This window comes from Dermochelys coriacea, chromosome 3 (assembly GCF_009764565.3).
Source record: "Dermochelys coriacea isolate rDerCor1 chromosome 3, rDerCor1.pri.v4, whole genome shotgun sequence".
Classification (NCBI taxonomy): domain Eukaryota; kingdom Metazoa; phylum Chordata; order Testudines; family Dermochelyidae; genus Dermochelys; species Dermochelys coriacea.
The window spans coordinates 179,881,959-179,898,104 of record NC_050070.1 but is presented as its reverse complement, the minus strand read 5'-3'; the positions used below and the strand labels follow the sequence as shown (position 1 = coordinate 179,898,104).

The window sequence follows — 16,146 nt, the reverse complement described above, 5'->3', positions numbered from 1 at the left end:
ATTACCTAGGGAGGTTGTGAAATTTCCATCATTGTCTAACCCAAGGGTGGCCAAACTGTGACTCGCAGGCCGCATGCAGCTCTTTAACAGTTAAAGTGCAGCTCACAGAGCCCCCCAGGCCCTCCCCATTCTTCACCTGCCCCAGGGGGGAGTGGGGCCTCTACCCTGCAGCAGGGTAATGAGGCTAGGGGCTTCTGCCAGAGATGACTGATGCCTGCTGAGAGTGGAGGACATGTGCTCCCTTCCCAACAGCTTGAGTCACGCCCTCCCAGGCGCACACACCCTCTTACCTTCAGTGGCCCCTCCCTGCAGCTCCCGTGTGTTAGCTCCCCATGCAAAGGTAGCAGCAAAGAGCTAGGAGCTGCAGGGAGGAGCCACTGCTTTAGCTCCATGGGGAGAGGCAGCAGCAAAAGCTGCAGCTCTGCTCTCCCTGCAGCTCTGAGCTGTTTGCCACTGCCTCTCCCCATGGCCGCAGCGCCTAGCTTGATGACGCCAGCAGCTGCCGTGAAGGGAGGAGGCTGGCGGCACCACATGAACGAGCAGGGTCAGCAAACTCTGGCAAAAATCTGGGAGGACATGTGATCCCACACGTGCTCCCTCCACATGTCCTCCTCAACTTCTGCCCAGTGGGGAGGCGGGTCTTGGGGCTTCAGACCTGCAGGGCGCGCCTGCCCGGGTTCAGGGCTTCATCCAGAGCGAGGCTGGCGCCTCCCACAGGGCTGAAAGCCCCACACCCCAGCAGGCGTGGCCTGGCTGTCAAACTTCTGAAGATTGTCATATGTGGCTCGGACGCTCAGGAAGTTTGGCCACTCCTGGTCTAACCCAGTGGTTTTCAAACTTTTTTTCTGGCAACCCAGCTGAAGAAATTTGTTGAGGCCCACAACCCAATGGAGCAGGGGATGAAGGGTTTGGGGTGTGGGAGGGGCTCAGGGCTGGAGCAGAGGGTTAGGGTGCGGGCGTGAGGGCTGTGGGGTGGGGCGTGCAGGAAGGAGCTCCAGGTTTGGGTGGGGGGGCTCAGGACTGGGGCAGGGGATTGGGGCACAGGCTTACCTCGGGCAGCTCCCAGTCAGCTTCCGGGACACAGTGCGGTGTCAGAACAGGTAGGGACTAGCCTGCCTTAGCCAGGCAGCACCGCCCACGGGACTTTTAATGGCCCAGTCAGCGGTGCTGACCAGAGCCACCGCAACCAAGTGCCTTACATTCCACGACCCAGTACTGGGTCGAGACATGCAGTTTGAAAACCACTGGTCTAACCTGATCTTAAAAACCACCAAACATCTGTCAGGGATGGTCTAGATCAATGGTTCTCAACCAGGGATCCAGGGCCCCTTGGGGGGCCACCAAGCATGGCAGGCATTAGACTCTCTAGGGCCCAGGGCAGAAAGCCAAACTCCACCGCAAGGGACTGCAGCCCAGGACACTGAGCCCCACCGCCCAAGGCTCAAGCTGAAGCTTGAGCAATTTAGCTTTGCTATGTCCGCTGTGATGTGGGGCCCGAGCAATTGCCCTGCTTCCTACCCCAATGGCAGCCCCGCCTTTTATATGCAGAACAACAGTTGTTGTGGCACAGGTAGGCTGTGGAGTTTTTATTGCATGTTGGCGGGGCCTCAGAAAGAAAAAGATTGAGAACCCCTGGTCTAGATAATATTTAGTTTTGCCTTAGTGCAAGAGACATAACTAGAGGACCTATCAAAGTCCCTTCCAGTCCTCTATTTCTATGATTCCTCAGAGTAAATAATGCAATACTAAAATTTCTTTCTGAAGGTTATTTGTATTTTATACTTATGTAAGTACAAATTTCTGCTACATTTTCATAACCTGTTTTAAAAAATAATTTTCACTGACAAAAATCCGTAGAAGCCAAAATTGCCAGGCTGCTAGGTACATTTGTTTCATACTGCCTTTTCTACTTTATTTTTCTCCTTAATGTGGTTTCTGGTACCACTGTCCTTGCTCTCAACCACTTTCCACAAACTTCAAAGTTTTGTAGTAAAGTTAAATTCATTTAAGAGACATGCATTTCTAAAGCTATGTAAATATACATTTTGTCCGTATTCCAAGTAATAATTATTCAAACATTAAAATCACCTCATGTTGTATCCTTTGATGTTTGTTGGTTAAAATAATTAGCAGATAGCCATTTTTCTCAGCCACATCACACACAGTATATTTTTGAAAATTAGAAAGGTTTAAATACAGTGCGACATTCTCATAAATAGTGGTGTAATGTTAACATTGGTTTTCCAATATAATTATTTATGCAGAAAGTTACACCTGTGTGACATGTGTTACAGTCTAACAGAACATGCAGAAGATAACACATCGGCCAGAGCTGAACAAAAAAAACATTATCCTTACCACCTATGTAAAACATTAAGCACAAATGTTTTAGGTGAAGACAAGCCTGGTCGATATGAACTGAATGTAAAAAAGAAAGATGTAAAACATGACATGGAAAACAACAGTTCTATCAATAAATATAATATAAGATTAACTCTAAAGGTAGAAAATATTTAAATGATCCTGGCAATATTTAAATAATTTTCCCTTCATATACAGCAGAAGGAATTCACTCAAATTTGAAAATTTCAACAATGTTGCAAAAACACCATATGAGAACACATCGCACTGCATAATAAACGGGATGCCATAAACTTCAAATCTAGTCAATTAAAAGCAAAGGTTGATATATCACCTCCATTTGGAATCCTCCTTCCAATTTTTGTGCTTTTACGGCCCCCCCACCCCTCAAATTTTTTCTCCCCGTTTATTGTGTGGGTTTTTCACACAGCAAAGGAAAATCAAACTAATTGACTCAACAGGCAAATTGCATATAGTTAGTTTCACTAGGTGTTGGCAAATCCATAATTAATTACATTTTTTCCTCTGACCTTTTAGATATAGTAATCCTTTAGGTGTTACTTGAAAAAACAGCAGATAAACTATTTTCAGAGAGAAGAGCAAATTTTTAAATTTGGCCATTTCCCTTTAATAGAGTATTTTTTTCAGACTATATATAATTATCAGAAGATCTCAGAGGGAAGTCTTCCCTAATATAAGTACACCAATAATTTGATTGTTTTCTCTTCATGACACACAGATCATAGGCAGGGTCCTTTTCAAAATTTATGGAAAAAAGTGTGTCTCATTTACAACTATCACTGATCAAAGAACTTTTTTCCTGTGAAAAATTTCAAATGAGAAATTTTAACTCAAAAGTGGAAAAATTTCAGTTCAAGCTGTAGTTTTTTGTCAAAATGTTCTGAATTTGTTTTTCTTCCTTCCTTCCTCCCTCCCTCTCATTTCTTTTATTCCCCCCCCCTTTTTTTTGGCCACTGAGTGCAATAAAATTATTATAATCTTGGACTTTTCCTTCACTTTTTCCTCTCCATTTCCTTTTTGAACTCTAACTTTTCCAAAGTTGGAGAAATTTTTAATAGAAAAAATGAAATGTAACTGTGCCACTCACTAACTTTTCAAAAGTTGAGGTTAGTGTTTCCCATCAAAAAATGGGGCTTCCACAACATTAGCAGCACCTTCCTGAAAAATTTCAACTAACTCTATTCTGCTTGTATGTATAGGAAATAATGGAAAATTGGATAGAGAAAAATCAAGAAAATGTAACATAGGGACCTTTGAACCTTTATCTGACAAAGAGGAACGGAAAGTTCAATAGGTAGCCATAGATGGAATTGTAAAGTCTGTGCACACTGCATGGCTGCAAAATAGGCAACAACTTTATGATAGGACAGAGAGGTTAAAATGATCTGTATAGGCAATGGATTGATAAATACCAATTGTGCTTTATGTTTACTGTAAATACACAGACCTCTGTATGGGTGAGATCCAAATTTCAGGATTTTTGTATACGTGAATTGAGAATGGTTTGCAATTTTTGAGTGTGGATACCAAGAAAACATTACATATGAATGTCCTCTATAACCACACTTCACACAGTGCATATTTGCTTTATGAAAAAGCAATGTGCGATTTAGACATTTTCGAAGTTTTTCCCCTTAAAAATAAAATAATTTGTTTTCTAAAACTTTTAACTTTGTAGAACAATTGCATTTGCCCACATTAATGTATTAGCATTTTTGATGTATAAATGAATATATAATCTTCCTGAACGGAAAACATTTTGTTTCTCTGTGTGTGACACAGGCATTTTACATGTAAGTTTCATATTTTGTCTGTGTAAGAGACACTTTTTTTTCCCAACTTGTTGTGAGATGGAATTAAACAAAGGAATTTAAAAAAAATTATCACTGAAGTTTATTAATTAGACTGTGATTTATTTTCCCAATAGAAGTGGTTGAAGACCCATCACTTGATATACTTAAACCTGAACTTTATAGAGTACATGAAAAAAGAAATATCATAACAAATAATTATTCACTGTCAGAGAGATGTGCAAGATGATGTCTTTTTTTTTACCCTTTATTTCCATGAATGTATAAAAAGTCTAGATATATATTTGTTCATTTGCTATATATCAAGATCTAAATGTTAAAAAATAATCTTCAACCACATTATCAGTGTTCTAAAGACCCCTTAAATGAAAGCAATTACTTCAATAAACTACAATAAAATAAAACTTACTTAGGAAACCAATTTAATCCAAGGTGTTCTGTTTTGGAATACAATATCCTCTCCAACATTTCATAAAGTGGTCTCCATGGTAACTCCAAATCATCTCTTGAAAGAAGTTCTTTTTTCCTAATTTAAGAAATGAAGTGCACTTTGGGATTAAACATTGTCCTTACCAGCACACAGCATACATTAGAATACCTAAAAACTGAACAGCAGAAAGTTATCTGAATATACATTTGTCTTTTTTCCACATTATTGCTACTAATGGCATGCCAAACACTATTCACTTACAAGCATTCTTTCTGGGATTCAAGACATCCATAATGTGTCTACAAAAAAATTGCCAAGTGCAGTTATATTACTCATTAATAAATACTTTCAATGACATGTGACACACACATCTCTTAATTGTTCCTCTTAAACTTCAGTTCTCAGACCATATAATTTTTGGAGATCTCCATCTTCTTATAGGATTTCTATATCAAGCAAAGCAAAACTAACATAGGATATTTAGCTCTTTGATCAATATTGAAATCAAGCCTCAAAAGGTACCATTTTTCTCAAATTTCCCTCCATTATCAAAGATCTGTGCAGGGAAAGTGACGTAATTTGTACAGGGACAAACAATGCAGTTAACTATCCTGTAGGTCAAGGATCAAATGTCCAATTTATGGATGTAAAAATTTAAGTAGAAGAATGTTAGCAAAATGTACTTACTTTAACAGGTTTATCAACAGACGTGCAAATCCTTGCATCATGCTGATCTCCAGCTTTGGAATTGTTACCAACTCATACAACAACTTGATAAAAAGCACATGATCTTCTTTGCTAAATTTTCTCCCATATAGTCGGATATACCTATAAGGAAAATATGAGTCAGTGTTGTGCACTGAGCATATTCATCCTGCCAAAGAACTGACCCCATCTAGGAATCTTACTGTTCAACCATGCAGGACTAAAGTAAAAACTACCCAAAAGTTTTTAGCAGTAAGCACAAAGTCTGGTCAATATGCTAGGCAAAGAAAGAAGATCCTGATGAAGGCAACTAGCTGTGGAAAGGAAGGAATTGAGGCAGCTAAGGACCACATGACCCTTTATAATTCCTGTTCCAAATGTTCAGTGCCAGATAAGGGCATTCATGCAGCCCCAATGGGCACTGCTTTTTCAGAAAGTTCCTGAAACTCAGGAGCAACAAGAGTTGTATCCCACAAGAGGAAATATGCATAGACCACCTCTAAGAATACCAACAAGTTTCACCATTCCTATTTTATATATATTCCTGTCAAGAAATAATCTCTAAAAGTAAGAGCCAGTTATGAGAATATTCATGGCCACATTCCAGAAGGTCATGGATAGTGGCTCACTGAAGAGAGAGCAATCTAGGTAAAATGTCATCCTGCCACAGAAGAGTAAAATGCCCCAACCTCTCACTCAGAGAAGTTGATGACAAGTGCAATTTCTTGTATTTAATTAGCCTGCGGCAATTTACGTTTGTTCTTCCTCCCACTCCTCCAGTGTCTATCTCCCTTATCCCCCCACCAACATTGGTATGATGGGCTGCAAGCATGTATCAGCATGGGCAATTATGATGGCCAAAGAGAGCATGCATTATTCTGCATGCGACGGATAGTTAAGAGAACAAGTGAAAGTGTGACGGATGGTGGTGGGGTATGAACGGGTGCACTTTCTCTGACACATTCATGCTTACTCGCTTTCTCTACCCACTCACTAAGAAAGCAGAATGTGGGAGAGGAGTCCTAGGGATCAGCAAGTAGGGGAGGGAGGTAAGGAAGTTCTGGGATTATTAAGAGAGAAATGGGAAGAAAAGCACGGAAGTATTCTCAGGTAGCTGGTAAGCAGCTGCTAGAAGCAAGAATGGATTGGAGACTGTTCTGGCTGCAGAATATGACGTCAGGGAGTAAGAAGGGGGTGAGGAAGTTGAAGGACTGAGGGATGGTAGTAGAGATGGTGGTGGAAGCTACATGGATAAGGTAGCTGAGCTTGGCAGTGCTGTTACTTGCTGAGTTAGCAGACAGGACTGACGGACAGGCAACCACCTCCCAATGCCTCCCCCAATGACAGGCCTGAGATGCAGCACTCAAACTGGGAGGAAGATCCAATCCAGAAACCACATTTTTCAGTTTATTTATTTTATACATTTGCACCTGTGATGATTTGGGGACACTCCGTACAACTTATGAATTTTGGTTGATTTTAAATAGGATTTTATGAAGTTGTTGCTATGAAAAATGCTGTTAACTGGAATTAACCTCTAGCTATACATAGCCACCATAGGCTAACAGGACCTGGCACGTACCCACAAGACAATGGACAGGATATAACTTTACCAACTGTGCTTTGACCAGACAATAGATATGCTAAGAAGGTTTGCTGGAGCTGAGCGAAGATACTTTCTCCTACTTGTGTGTAGGAAGGGGGGAAATGAAGATAGTGGAAAGTTACCAGCAGTAGGACAAAAAGGGCGAAGTGACAAACCAGGAATTTTAAAAAAAAGTCTGGGAAGTAAGGGGAAGATGGAGAGAGACACAGGATGTGTGGGGTGCCGGAGAGAGGAAGGAAAATGGACCAACAAAAGTCAGAGAAATTGAGCTGGGGAAGAAGGCTCTGTATTTCAGAACTGAAGCCATGCACTGCAGCAGAAGGTCCCTGGATGTTGCAGATAATTAAGGCCCTACCAAATTCACAGTCTATTTTGGTAAATTTCACTGTCACAGGATTTTAAAACTCGTAAATTTCATGATTTCAGCTATTTAAATCTGAAATGTCGGGAAGTTGTAATTGTAGGGGTCCCGACCCAAAAAGGAGTTGGGGGGGCGGTGTCACAAGGTTATTGTAGGAGAGGTTACAGTGCCGCTACCCTTACTTCTGTTCTGCTGCTGGTTGCGGCGCTGCTGTCAGAACTGGGTGGCCAAAGAGTTGCAGCTGCTGGTTGGGAGCCCAGCTCTGAAAGCAGAGCTACTGCCAGCCGCAGTGCAGAAGTAAGGATGGCATGATATGGTATTGTCACACTAACTTCTGCACTACTACCTTCAGAGCTGGGCCTTTGGTCAGCAGCCACCAATTTCTGGCCACCCAGTTCTGAAGGCAGTAATGCAGAAGTAAGAGTGGCATGGTATGATATTGCCACCCTTACTTCTGCACTGCTGCTGGTGGGACGCTGCCTTCAGATTCGGGCGCCCAGCCAACAACCATCACTCTCCCACCTTCCACCTCTGAAGGCAGAGCAGAAATAAGGGTGGCAATACTGCGACCCCCCCTAAAATAACACTGCAACCCCCCTGTAACTCCCTTTTGGGTCAGGACCCCCAATCTGAGAAATGCTGGTCTCCCCCCATGAAATCTGGTCTTTTATGTGCTTTTACCCTATTCTATACAGATTTCACGGTCCATGACATGTTTTTCACGGCCGTGAATTTGGTAAGACCCTACAGATAACTCTGACCCCAGCCCAAGAATGCCCCAGCGTGGTGATGAAACGAACGCAGGGAAACGTATGAAGGAGTTTATTATTTTTGTACAGAGCTGTGTATCTCTCATTCTACTAAAGAACGAGCAAGAAGATTGTAACATCAAAGTTAAATCTATACGATGTGTCCCTTGAAAATGTAAACTGTGGGCCCAGAACACCACATAGCTAGAGTTCTGGGAGAGGACACGCTTAAAATACTGGAGAAAGCTGAAGGGTTACCACTGCTTCTAGGACCTACACAGGGGTCCACATTGTCGCAGCTCTCAGCAGGGGGCGCCAGATGGAAGATCTGCACCCCAACTAATAGCCACAAATCCTAAGAGAATAGCAATGCACTCTGCTCAGACTCTGGGGCATAAAACATCCTGAGATTTAACAGCTGGATCCCTCATAGCAGTCTCGTAAATGTCCAAGAGGGGGTTCCCAGCTAGAGCTGTGAAAGCAGCACTTTGGCATATCTATTATTCCCATATAGCCAGCCAGTTTGTCCTTTCATTTGCATGGGCCTTCTACAAAGGAACAGGGAAGAGAAGGACATGGCAAAATATGATTGTAAAGCATGTTTTGACTTCTTAGTGCACATTTTAAAAAAACAAACACTTAAACAATGGCTCAAAAAGGCTTTAAAAATTACTATTCTTGGTAATGATTTTTGCCAAGTATCTTGAGATACAGAGGCTTTGCCTTCATGACAAAAAATGTGTTTTTACCACAGGATAACTAATGTGCATAGCTATCCTGACGTAAACCCCCTAATGGAGACAAGACACTGTAGTTTTTGCCATGAGATACCCAGGCAATGTCAACACTATACTCCATCTGTGGTTCACCTCACCTAGGTACCTGAGGGTAAAACTACAGTGCCTTCTCTCCAAGGATGTTTTGCTGCCAGACTGGTCAGAAGCATCAGTCCCGCAGCTGAAATACAGGATGAAGCAACACTTCAGAAATAAAAACCTGTGTAAAAACTAAAGTTTTTCAAATTACAGAGGGGTATCGCTCGTGCCCCCATTGATACAGCCTCTGAGCTGGCTCCAGGGCAAGCACAGCCAGCTCTGCTCACTCCCTGGGGCCTTTGTCTCTGCCAGGGCCACTAGTAGGGGGCACACAGCTCCCTGAACATCCTGTCTGTTCACAAGAGTTGCCTGAGCTGGGCAGTGGGCTCTGCTGAAGCACTAGCCATGGGATGCAGGGGTTCAATGGGAACAAGCAAGGCAGCAGCAGCCTGCCAGCAACCCTGGATTCTGGAGGGACTGCTGGGTTCAGGGAGAACAGAAGTTCCTGGGAGACAAGAAGGGGCTTCCCTGGGCTCAGGGAAGCAGAAGCCACTGGGCTTAGGGAGGGAAGGGGGTATTGCTGGGTTGAGAACACCTCATAGTCAGGCCAGTCCCTGCCTTCTGTAGCTGGGCAGGCTCCCAGAGCCAGGAGCTTGCTCTTCCAGGCACACCCCGTTGGGAACTGGGTAGGGGTGACAGTTCCTGCAGAGATATCCCTGACCCAGCTGTGCTGTGCCCCCATGGCTGGTAGTGGAGCAGATGCTGCAGACTGAACCGCTGCCAGGAGGCTCTCACAGGGACTTCATCAGCTGCCACCTCTCTGGCCACTATCCACAGCACTACCAGGCTTGAGTGGTCCAAAGCCCTGTCACCAACCTGGACACCCTGCTGGGTAGCTCCAACACCCCTGACAGATAAGTACCCCAGCCCAACCCCATAACCTCTCCTTGCAAACCTACCATGTGGGCCCATTGCCTCATCCATCTCTTGCTGGCTCATTCCTGTCCTCTTAAACCATCACACAGACCCATCCATCCTCCCACACCATGTCCCAACTCCCCTCCCTCCACAATCCCGCACACTTACGTCAGAAGCCATCTCCCAGTCTCTGCAGGGTCAGTGTTGGCCCTTGCTGCAAGGGAGGGAAGTGAGAGCGTTCACAAGGCTGGTAGGTGCAGTGTCTCTTGCAGGCGGTACATTGCCTGGGGCCAGGCCTACCTTTGAGTGAATACCCTGCAGGGAGGACCTGGCTGCCACATGATTCTGTGCTCATCCATCACCAACACCCGGCAAATAAGCCCCAGAAAGGGCCACCCAGCCAGATGCAGCTACTCGCAGAACAGCTAAGCAGGAGCCCCCCACACACTTGAACCCAGTGTGGGCATGTGGGATTGGCTGGGCTACTGGGGAGTTTTCCAGATGGTGCCAGGGCCCCTGTCTGGGCAGCCATACCATGGTACTAGGGCTAAGAGTGAGGTACATGGTGAGGTTACACAGCCGAGGAGCAGACAGGGGGCAAGGTGAGCATGGGATGCTTACACAGCCAGGGAGGTAGGAATGGCGGAAGCAGGACAGAGTACATGGGGAGATGTTAGCATCATGGGGGGTTGGGCGAGTGTGGGGGAGCTGCATTCTCAGAGTGGCTTTGTGGTGCCATACTGTTGTTTGAATGCTGTGCCAAAAGTTAAAGGAGTTGGCCCCAGCAGGGTGATGGGAACCAGCACCCAAGCCAGGCCTACACCACAGCAGGCACTTGGGCTGGTGTTCACACACTGAACAGACTTGCTGCCTTTCATCGCAGATCTCCCTCAGGCCTTGTCCGTGCTAGCCATTGCATGATGCTGCCATTGTCCCAGGGCACTAGAGATGGGTGGACAGCCAGGCGAGCCATTATTGCCAATTGCTCTCTGCTGCCGGATATAACTGGCAAGTGTTCCCACACAATGAATCTCTGCCCCCCAGTGATCATTTCTGCTGGGCTCCAGCACTATAACATTTAGCACTGTATCACTGCCTGTCTCCCCTATGTTTTTACTGAAAGACAGCTAAATGCATCCGATGAAGTGAGCTGAAGCTCACGAAAGCTTATGCTCAAATAAATTTGTTAGTCTCTAAGGTGCCACAAGTACTCTTTTTCTTTTTGCTAATGCATGTTAGTTATCTCATTGCAAAAAAACAAAAAACAAAAACCAACAACAAACCCCACATACCTAACTAAAAACTTTGAAGGTACTGCTAATGTCATTGGGGGAAAAAATATATTTTTAAAACTGTAAACTATATATGTAACAATCTTATCAAGTCACCTCTGACACCGCTAGAAGGAATGTTTCTAGATTTAATGTTTAAGTAATGCTATGGGTATCACTCTAACAAGAACATGAAATTTACAGTTAAGGAATCCCAGACCCAATGAAGTTAATAGCAAACATCCCATTGATTTCAATAAGGGCAGGACTTCACCCCCACAACTTTTCATTTAATATTCCCTTTTTAAATAGGGATTGCAGCATGTGTTACACAGAATCACGCACAGTCTGGATGCCTCCTGGAGGTGAATGCTTGGCTGAGAAGATGGTGTCACCAGGAGAGCTTCTGCTTCCTTGACCACAGGATGCTGTTCCAGGAAGAAGGAATACTAAGTAGAAATGGGGTCCACCTATCGAGGAAGGGGAAGAGCGTATTTGGATACAGACTGGCTAACCTAGCGAGGAAGGCTTTAAACTAGGTTTGAAGGGAGCAGGTGACCAGAGCCCACAGTAAGTCAAAAACATGAAGACAAGGGGGAAAGGGTCGGAATTGGCGGGGAGCATGGGCTGTTATTGCAGGGATAAAGGAGAGAAAACGGAAGTGGGGAGAGTGGGAATCAAATCAGTATCTTAGATGTCTGTATACTAATGCAAGTAGTATGGGGAATAAGCAGGAAGAACTCAGAATGCTAGTAAATAAACAGAACTATGACAGTTGGCATCACAGAATAATAGACATGACTGGAATATTGGTATAGAAGGATACAGCTTGCTCAGGAAGGACAGGCAGGGAAAAAAGGGTGGAGGTGTTACCTTATATATTAAAAATGTATACACTTGGACTGAGGTTAAGATGGAAATAGGAGACAGACTTGTTGAAAGTCTCTGGGTAAGGATAAAACAAGTAAAAAACAAGGATGATGTCATGGGAGGGGTCTATTACAGACCACCGACCAGGAAGAAGAGGTGGATGAGGCTTTTTTTAAGCAAGTTACAAAATCATGCAAAGCACAGGACTTGGTGGTGATGGGGGACTTCAATCACTCAGACATCTGTTGGGAAAATAACACTGCAAGGCACAGATTATCCAACAAGTTCTTGGAATGTACTGGAGACAATTTTTTATTTCAGAAGATGGAGAAAGCTAGTAGGGGAGAGGCTGTTCTAGATTTCATTTTGACAAATAGGGAGGAACTGGTTGAGAATCTGAAAGTGGAAGACAGTTTGGGTGAAAGTGACATGAAATGGTAGAGTTCATGTTTCTAAGACTATGTCTACACTACCCCCTGGATCGACGCTCCGGGGTCAATTTAGCAGGTCTAGTAAAGAGCTGCCAAACTGACGGCAGATTGCTCTCCAGTCGACCCCAGTACTCTACCCCAAACGAGAAGAGTAAGGTAAGCTGATGGGAGAGTGTCTCATGTCGACCCAGCGTAGTGCGGACCTCGCGGTAAGTCGACCTAAGATATGTCGACTCCAGTTATGTTATTCACACAGCGGAAGTCGCATAGCTTAGGTCAATTTACACGGTAGTGTAGACATAGCCTTAGGAATGGTAGGAGGGAGAAGAGCAAAATAAAGACAATGGATTTCAAGAAGGCAGACTTCAGCAAACTCAGGGAGTTGGTAGGTAAGATCCCATGGGAAGCAAGTCTAAGGGGAAAAACAATTGAAGACATTTGGCAGTTTTTCAAAGAGATATTATAAAGGGCACAAAAGCAAGCTATCCCACTGCATGGGAAAGATAGGAAGTATGACAAGAAACCATGCTGGCTTAACCAGGAGCTCTTCCATGATCTAAAAATCAAAAGAGAGTCCTACAAAAAGCGGAAACTAGGTCAAATTACAAAGGATGAATATAAACAAATAACACAAGTATGTAGGGACAAAACGAGAAAGGCCAAGGCACAAAACGAGATGAAACTAGCTAGAGACATAAAGAAAACATTCTACAAATACATTAGAAGCAAGAGAAAGACCAAGGACAGGGTAGGCCCATTACTCAATAAGGGGAGGGGAAATAATAACAGAAAATGTGGAAATGGCAGAGGTGCTTAATGACTCCGTTTCAATTTTCACCAAGAAGGTTGGTGGTGATTGGACATCTAACAGAGTGAATGTCAGTGAAAATGACAAGATCAGAGGCAAAAATAGGAAAAGAACAAGTTGAAAATTAATTACATAAGTTAGATGTCTTCAAGTCACCAAGGCCTGATGAAATGCATCCTAGAATACTCAAGGAGCTGATTGAGGAGATACCTGAGCCATTAGCGTTTATCTCTGAAAACTCATAGAAGACGGTAGAGATTCCAGAAGACTGAAAAAGGGCAAATATAGTGCCAATCTATAAAAAGGGAAATAAAGACAACCTGGGGAATTACAGACCAGTCAGCTTAACTTCTGTACCTGGAAGGATAATGGAGCAAATAATGAAGCAATCAGTTTGCAAACATCTAGAATATAATATGGTGGTAAGTAACAGTTAGCATGGATTTGTCAAGAACAAATCTTGTCAAACAAACTCGATAGCTCTCTTTGAAAGGATAACAAGTCTGGCGGATGGGGGGGAAGCGGTAGACGTGGTATATCTTAACTTTAATAAAGCTTTTGATACTATCTCACATGACCTTCTCATAAACGAACTAGGGGAATGCAACCTAGAATGATAAGGTGGGTGAAAAACTGGATGGAAAACCATTCCCAGAGAAGCACCCGTGTTAGTCTGTATTCGCAAAAAGAAAAGGAGTACTTGTGGCACCTTAGAGACTAACAAATTTATTAGAGCATAAGCTTTCGTGAGCTAATGCATCCGATGAAGTGAGCTATAGCTCACGAAAGCTTATGCTCTAAGAAATTTGTTAGTCTCTAAGGTGCCACAAGTACTCCTTTTCATTCCCAGAGAGTAATCATCAGTGGTTCATAGTCACGCTGGAAGGGCATAACAAGTGGGGTCCCACAGGGATCAGTTCTGGGTCCAGTTCTCTTTAATATCTTCATCAATGATTTAAATGATGGCATAAAGAGCACACACAAAGTTTGCGGACAATACCAAGCTGGGCGGGGCTGCAAGTGCTTTGGAGGATAGGATTATAATTCAAAATGATCTGGACAAACTGGAGAAATGGTCTGAAGTAAATAGGATGAAATTCAATATGGACAAATGCAAAGTAGTCCACTTAGGAAGGAAAAATCAGTTGCACACATACAAAATGGGAAATGATTGCCTACGAAAGGAGTACTGCAGAAAGGGACCTGGGGGGGGTCACAGTGGACCATAAGCTAAATATGCGTCAACAGTGTAACACTGTTGCAAAAAAAAGCAAACATCATTCTGGGGTGTATTAGCAAGAGTGTTATAAGCAAGACACAAGAAGTAATTCTTCTGCTCTACTTCGCGCTGATTAGGCCTCAACTGTAGTACTGTGTCCAGTTCTGGGTGCCACATTTCAGGAAAGATTGTGGACAAATTGGACAGAGTCCAGAGGAGAGCAACAAAAATGATTGAAGATCTAGAAGACATGACCTATGAGGGAAGATTGAAAAAACTGGGGTTGTTTAGTCTGGAAAAGAGAAGCCTGAGACAGGACATGATAGCAGTTTTCAAGTACATGAAAGGTTACAAGGAGGAGGGAGAATAATTGTTGTTCTTAACCTCTGAGGATAGGACAAGAAGCAATGGGCTTAAATTGCAGCAAGGGAGGTTTAGGTCGGACATTAGGAAAAACTTCCTAACTGTCAGGGTGGTTAAGCACTAGAATAAATTGCCTAGGGAGTTTGTGGAATCTCCATCACTGGAGACTTTTAAGAGCAGGTTATACAAACACCTGTCAGGGATGGTCTAGATAATACTTAATCCTGCCATGAATGCAGGGGACTGGACTAGATGACCTCTCGAGGTCCCTTCCAGTCCTATGATCTCTGCTACATCCAGTGGTAATTTGGCAAATGAAAGAGTCACATAGTAGTGGGGAGGGCCAGAGGAGTAATACAGCGCGACACCTTCTTGAAGATCACTCCTCAAGTGAACAAATTCCTAATGAATACATTTTACAGAGTCCTCTCCTTCTCAGCCATATACAAGAGGACAAGACACCTCTGTTCACCATATTCATGATTCAGGATATGGACCAAGAGTATAGTATGCACCCTCTCTTGCACTCCAACATCCAATTCGATGCTAGCTTTCCCAAAGGAACTTGCAAAAGAAAGTTCCATGGAACAATATCAGCTACATTTGAAGTCTGTAAATTGAGTAATTTACAGACATGGTTAAGCTGTTTGTGATATTTCTGCCCCCCCCGGAAAGTTTCTGAGTCTATAAGCTTATTCGTTACCATGGCAAAAATGAAATAGTTCTTCATAAGTATCCTGTTAAGTAAGTTACCTCCACCAAGTATGGTTTCACAATATTTGAGGAGCCAGTATACATGCATATGGCAAGGTAGGGAAAAGGAAGGAGAGAGGGGAATAAACTCCAGACACAGAGGAATCCCTCCACATGCCTTCAATTCAAACATTGTATTATTCAGTTTCAAATCACTCAGTTTTTGGCATGGCAAGCTATCCAAGTGTTGCCACATTGTATTACAGAGACAGATCTCTCAGGTCTGCTAATCAGAATTTGCTAAAATCCACCCAGTTTATGCCTTCACACTGTGCTTGAGATTTGGATCCCCTGAGTTCATATGTCATTAGTGTCCTTTCCTGATCCAATGGTAGGCTGCTACATAGTGCAATATTATCTCTGCTGTCTCTCTCCTGGCTCATCACTTTTTCCCTCATCACTTTTTGATAAGAAGTCTTAGAGATTTCCGCAAGTTACTAAGAATTCTTTTGTCCACTCCCTCATATTTTGGACACTGGAGTATAAAATGCCCTCTGGCTCAATCCTTCTGTCCCAAAGGTTGAACAAATTACTCCTCTCTAGACTTGGTCTGTGTCTTGCACCTTCCAATTTCCCTCTCTAGATTACAATTATTGAGATTGCATTTGGCAATAATCTGCCACAGGTTTTTCCACATATCACTGTAGTGAAATA

General features: G+C 43.4%; 1 protein-coding gene across 4 annotated transcripts in view; it reads right to left on the bottom strand.

Moving 5' to 3' along the window:
- Positions 1–16,146, bottom strand: part of PSME4 (proteasome activator subunit 4) — a 228,156-nt gene that overhangs the window by 187,703 nt on the left and 24,307 nt on the right. For all 4 annotated transcript variants that reach the window (XM_038397749.2, XM_043511903.1, XM_043511904.1 and 1 more), the window contains exons 2-3: positions 5,311–5,451; positions 4,603–4,719 (exon numbers count right to left, since the gene is read on the bottom strand). In XM_038397749.2, coding sequence (XP_038253677.1) covers positions 4,603–4,719; positions 5,311–5,451 — 258 coding nt within the window. The remainder of the gene's footprint in view (positions 1–4,602; positions 4,720–5,310; positions 5,452–16,146) is intronic.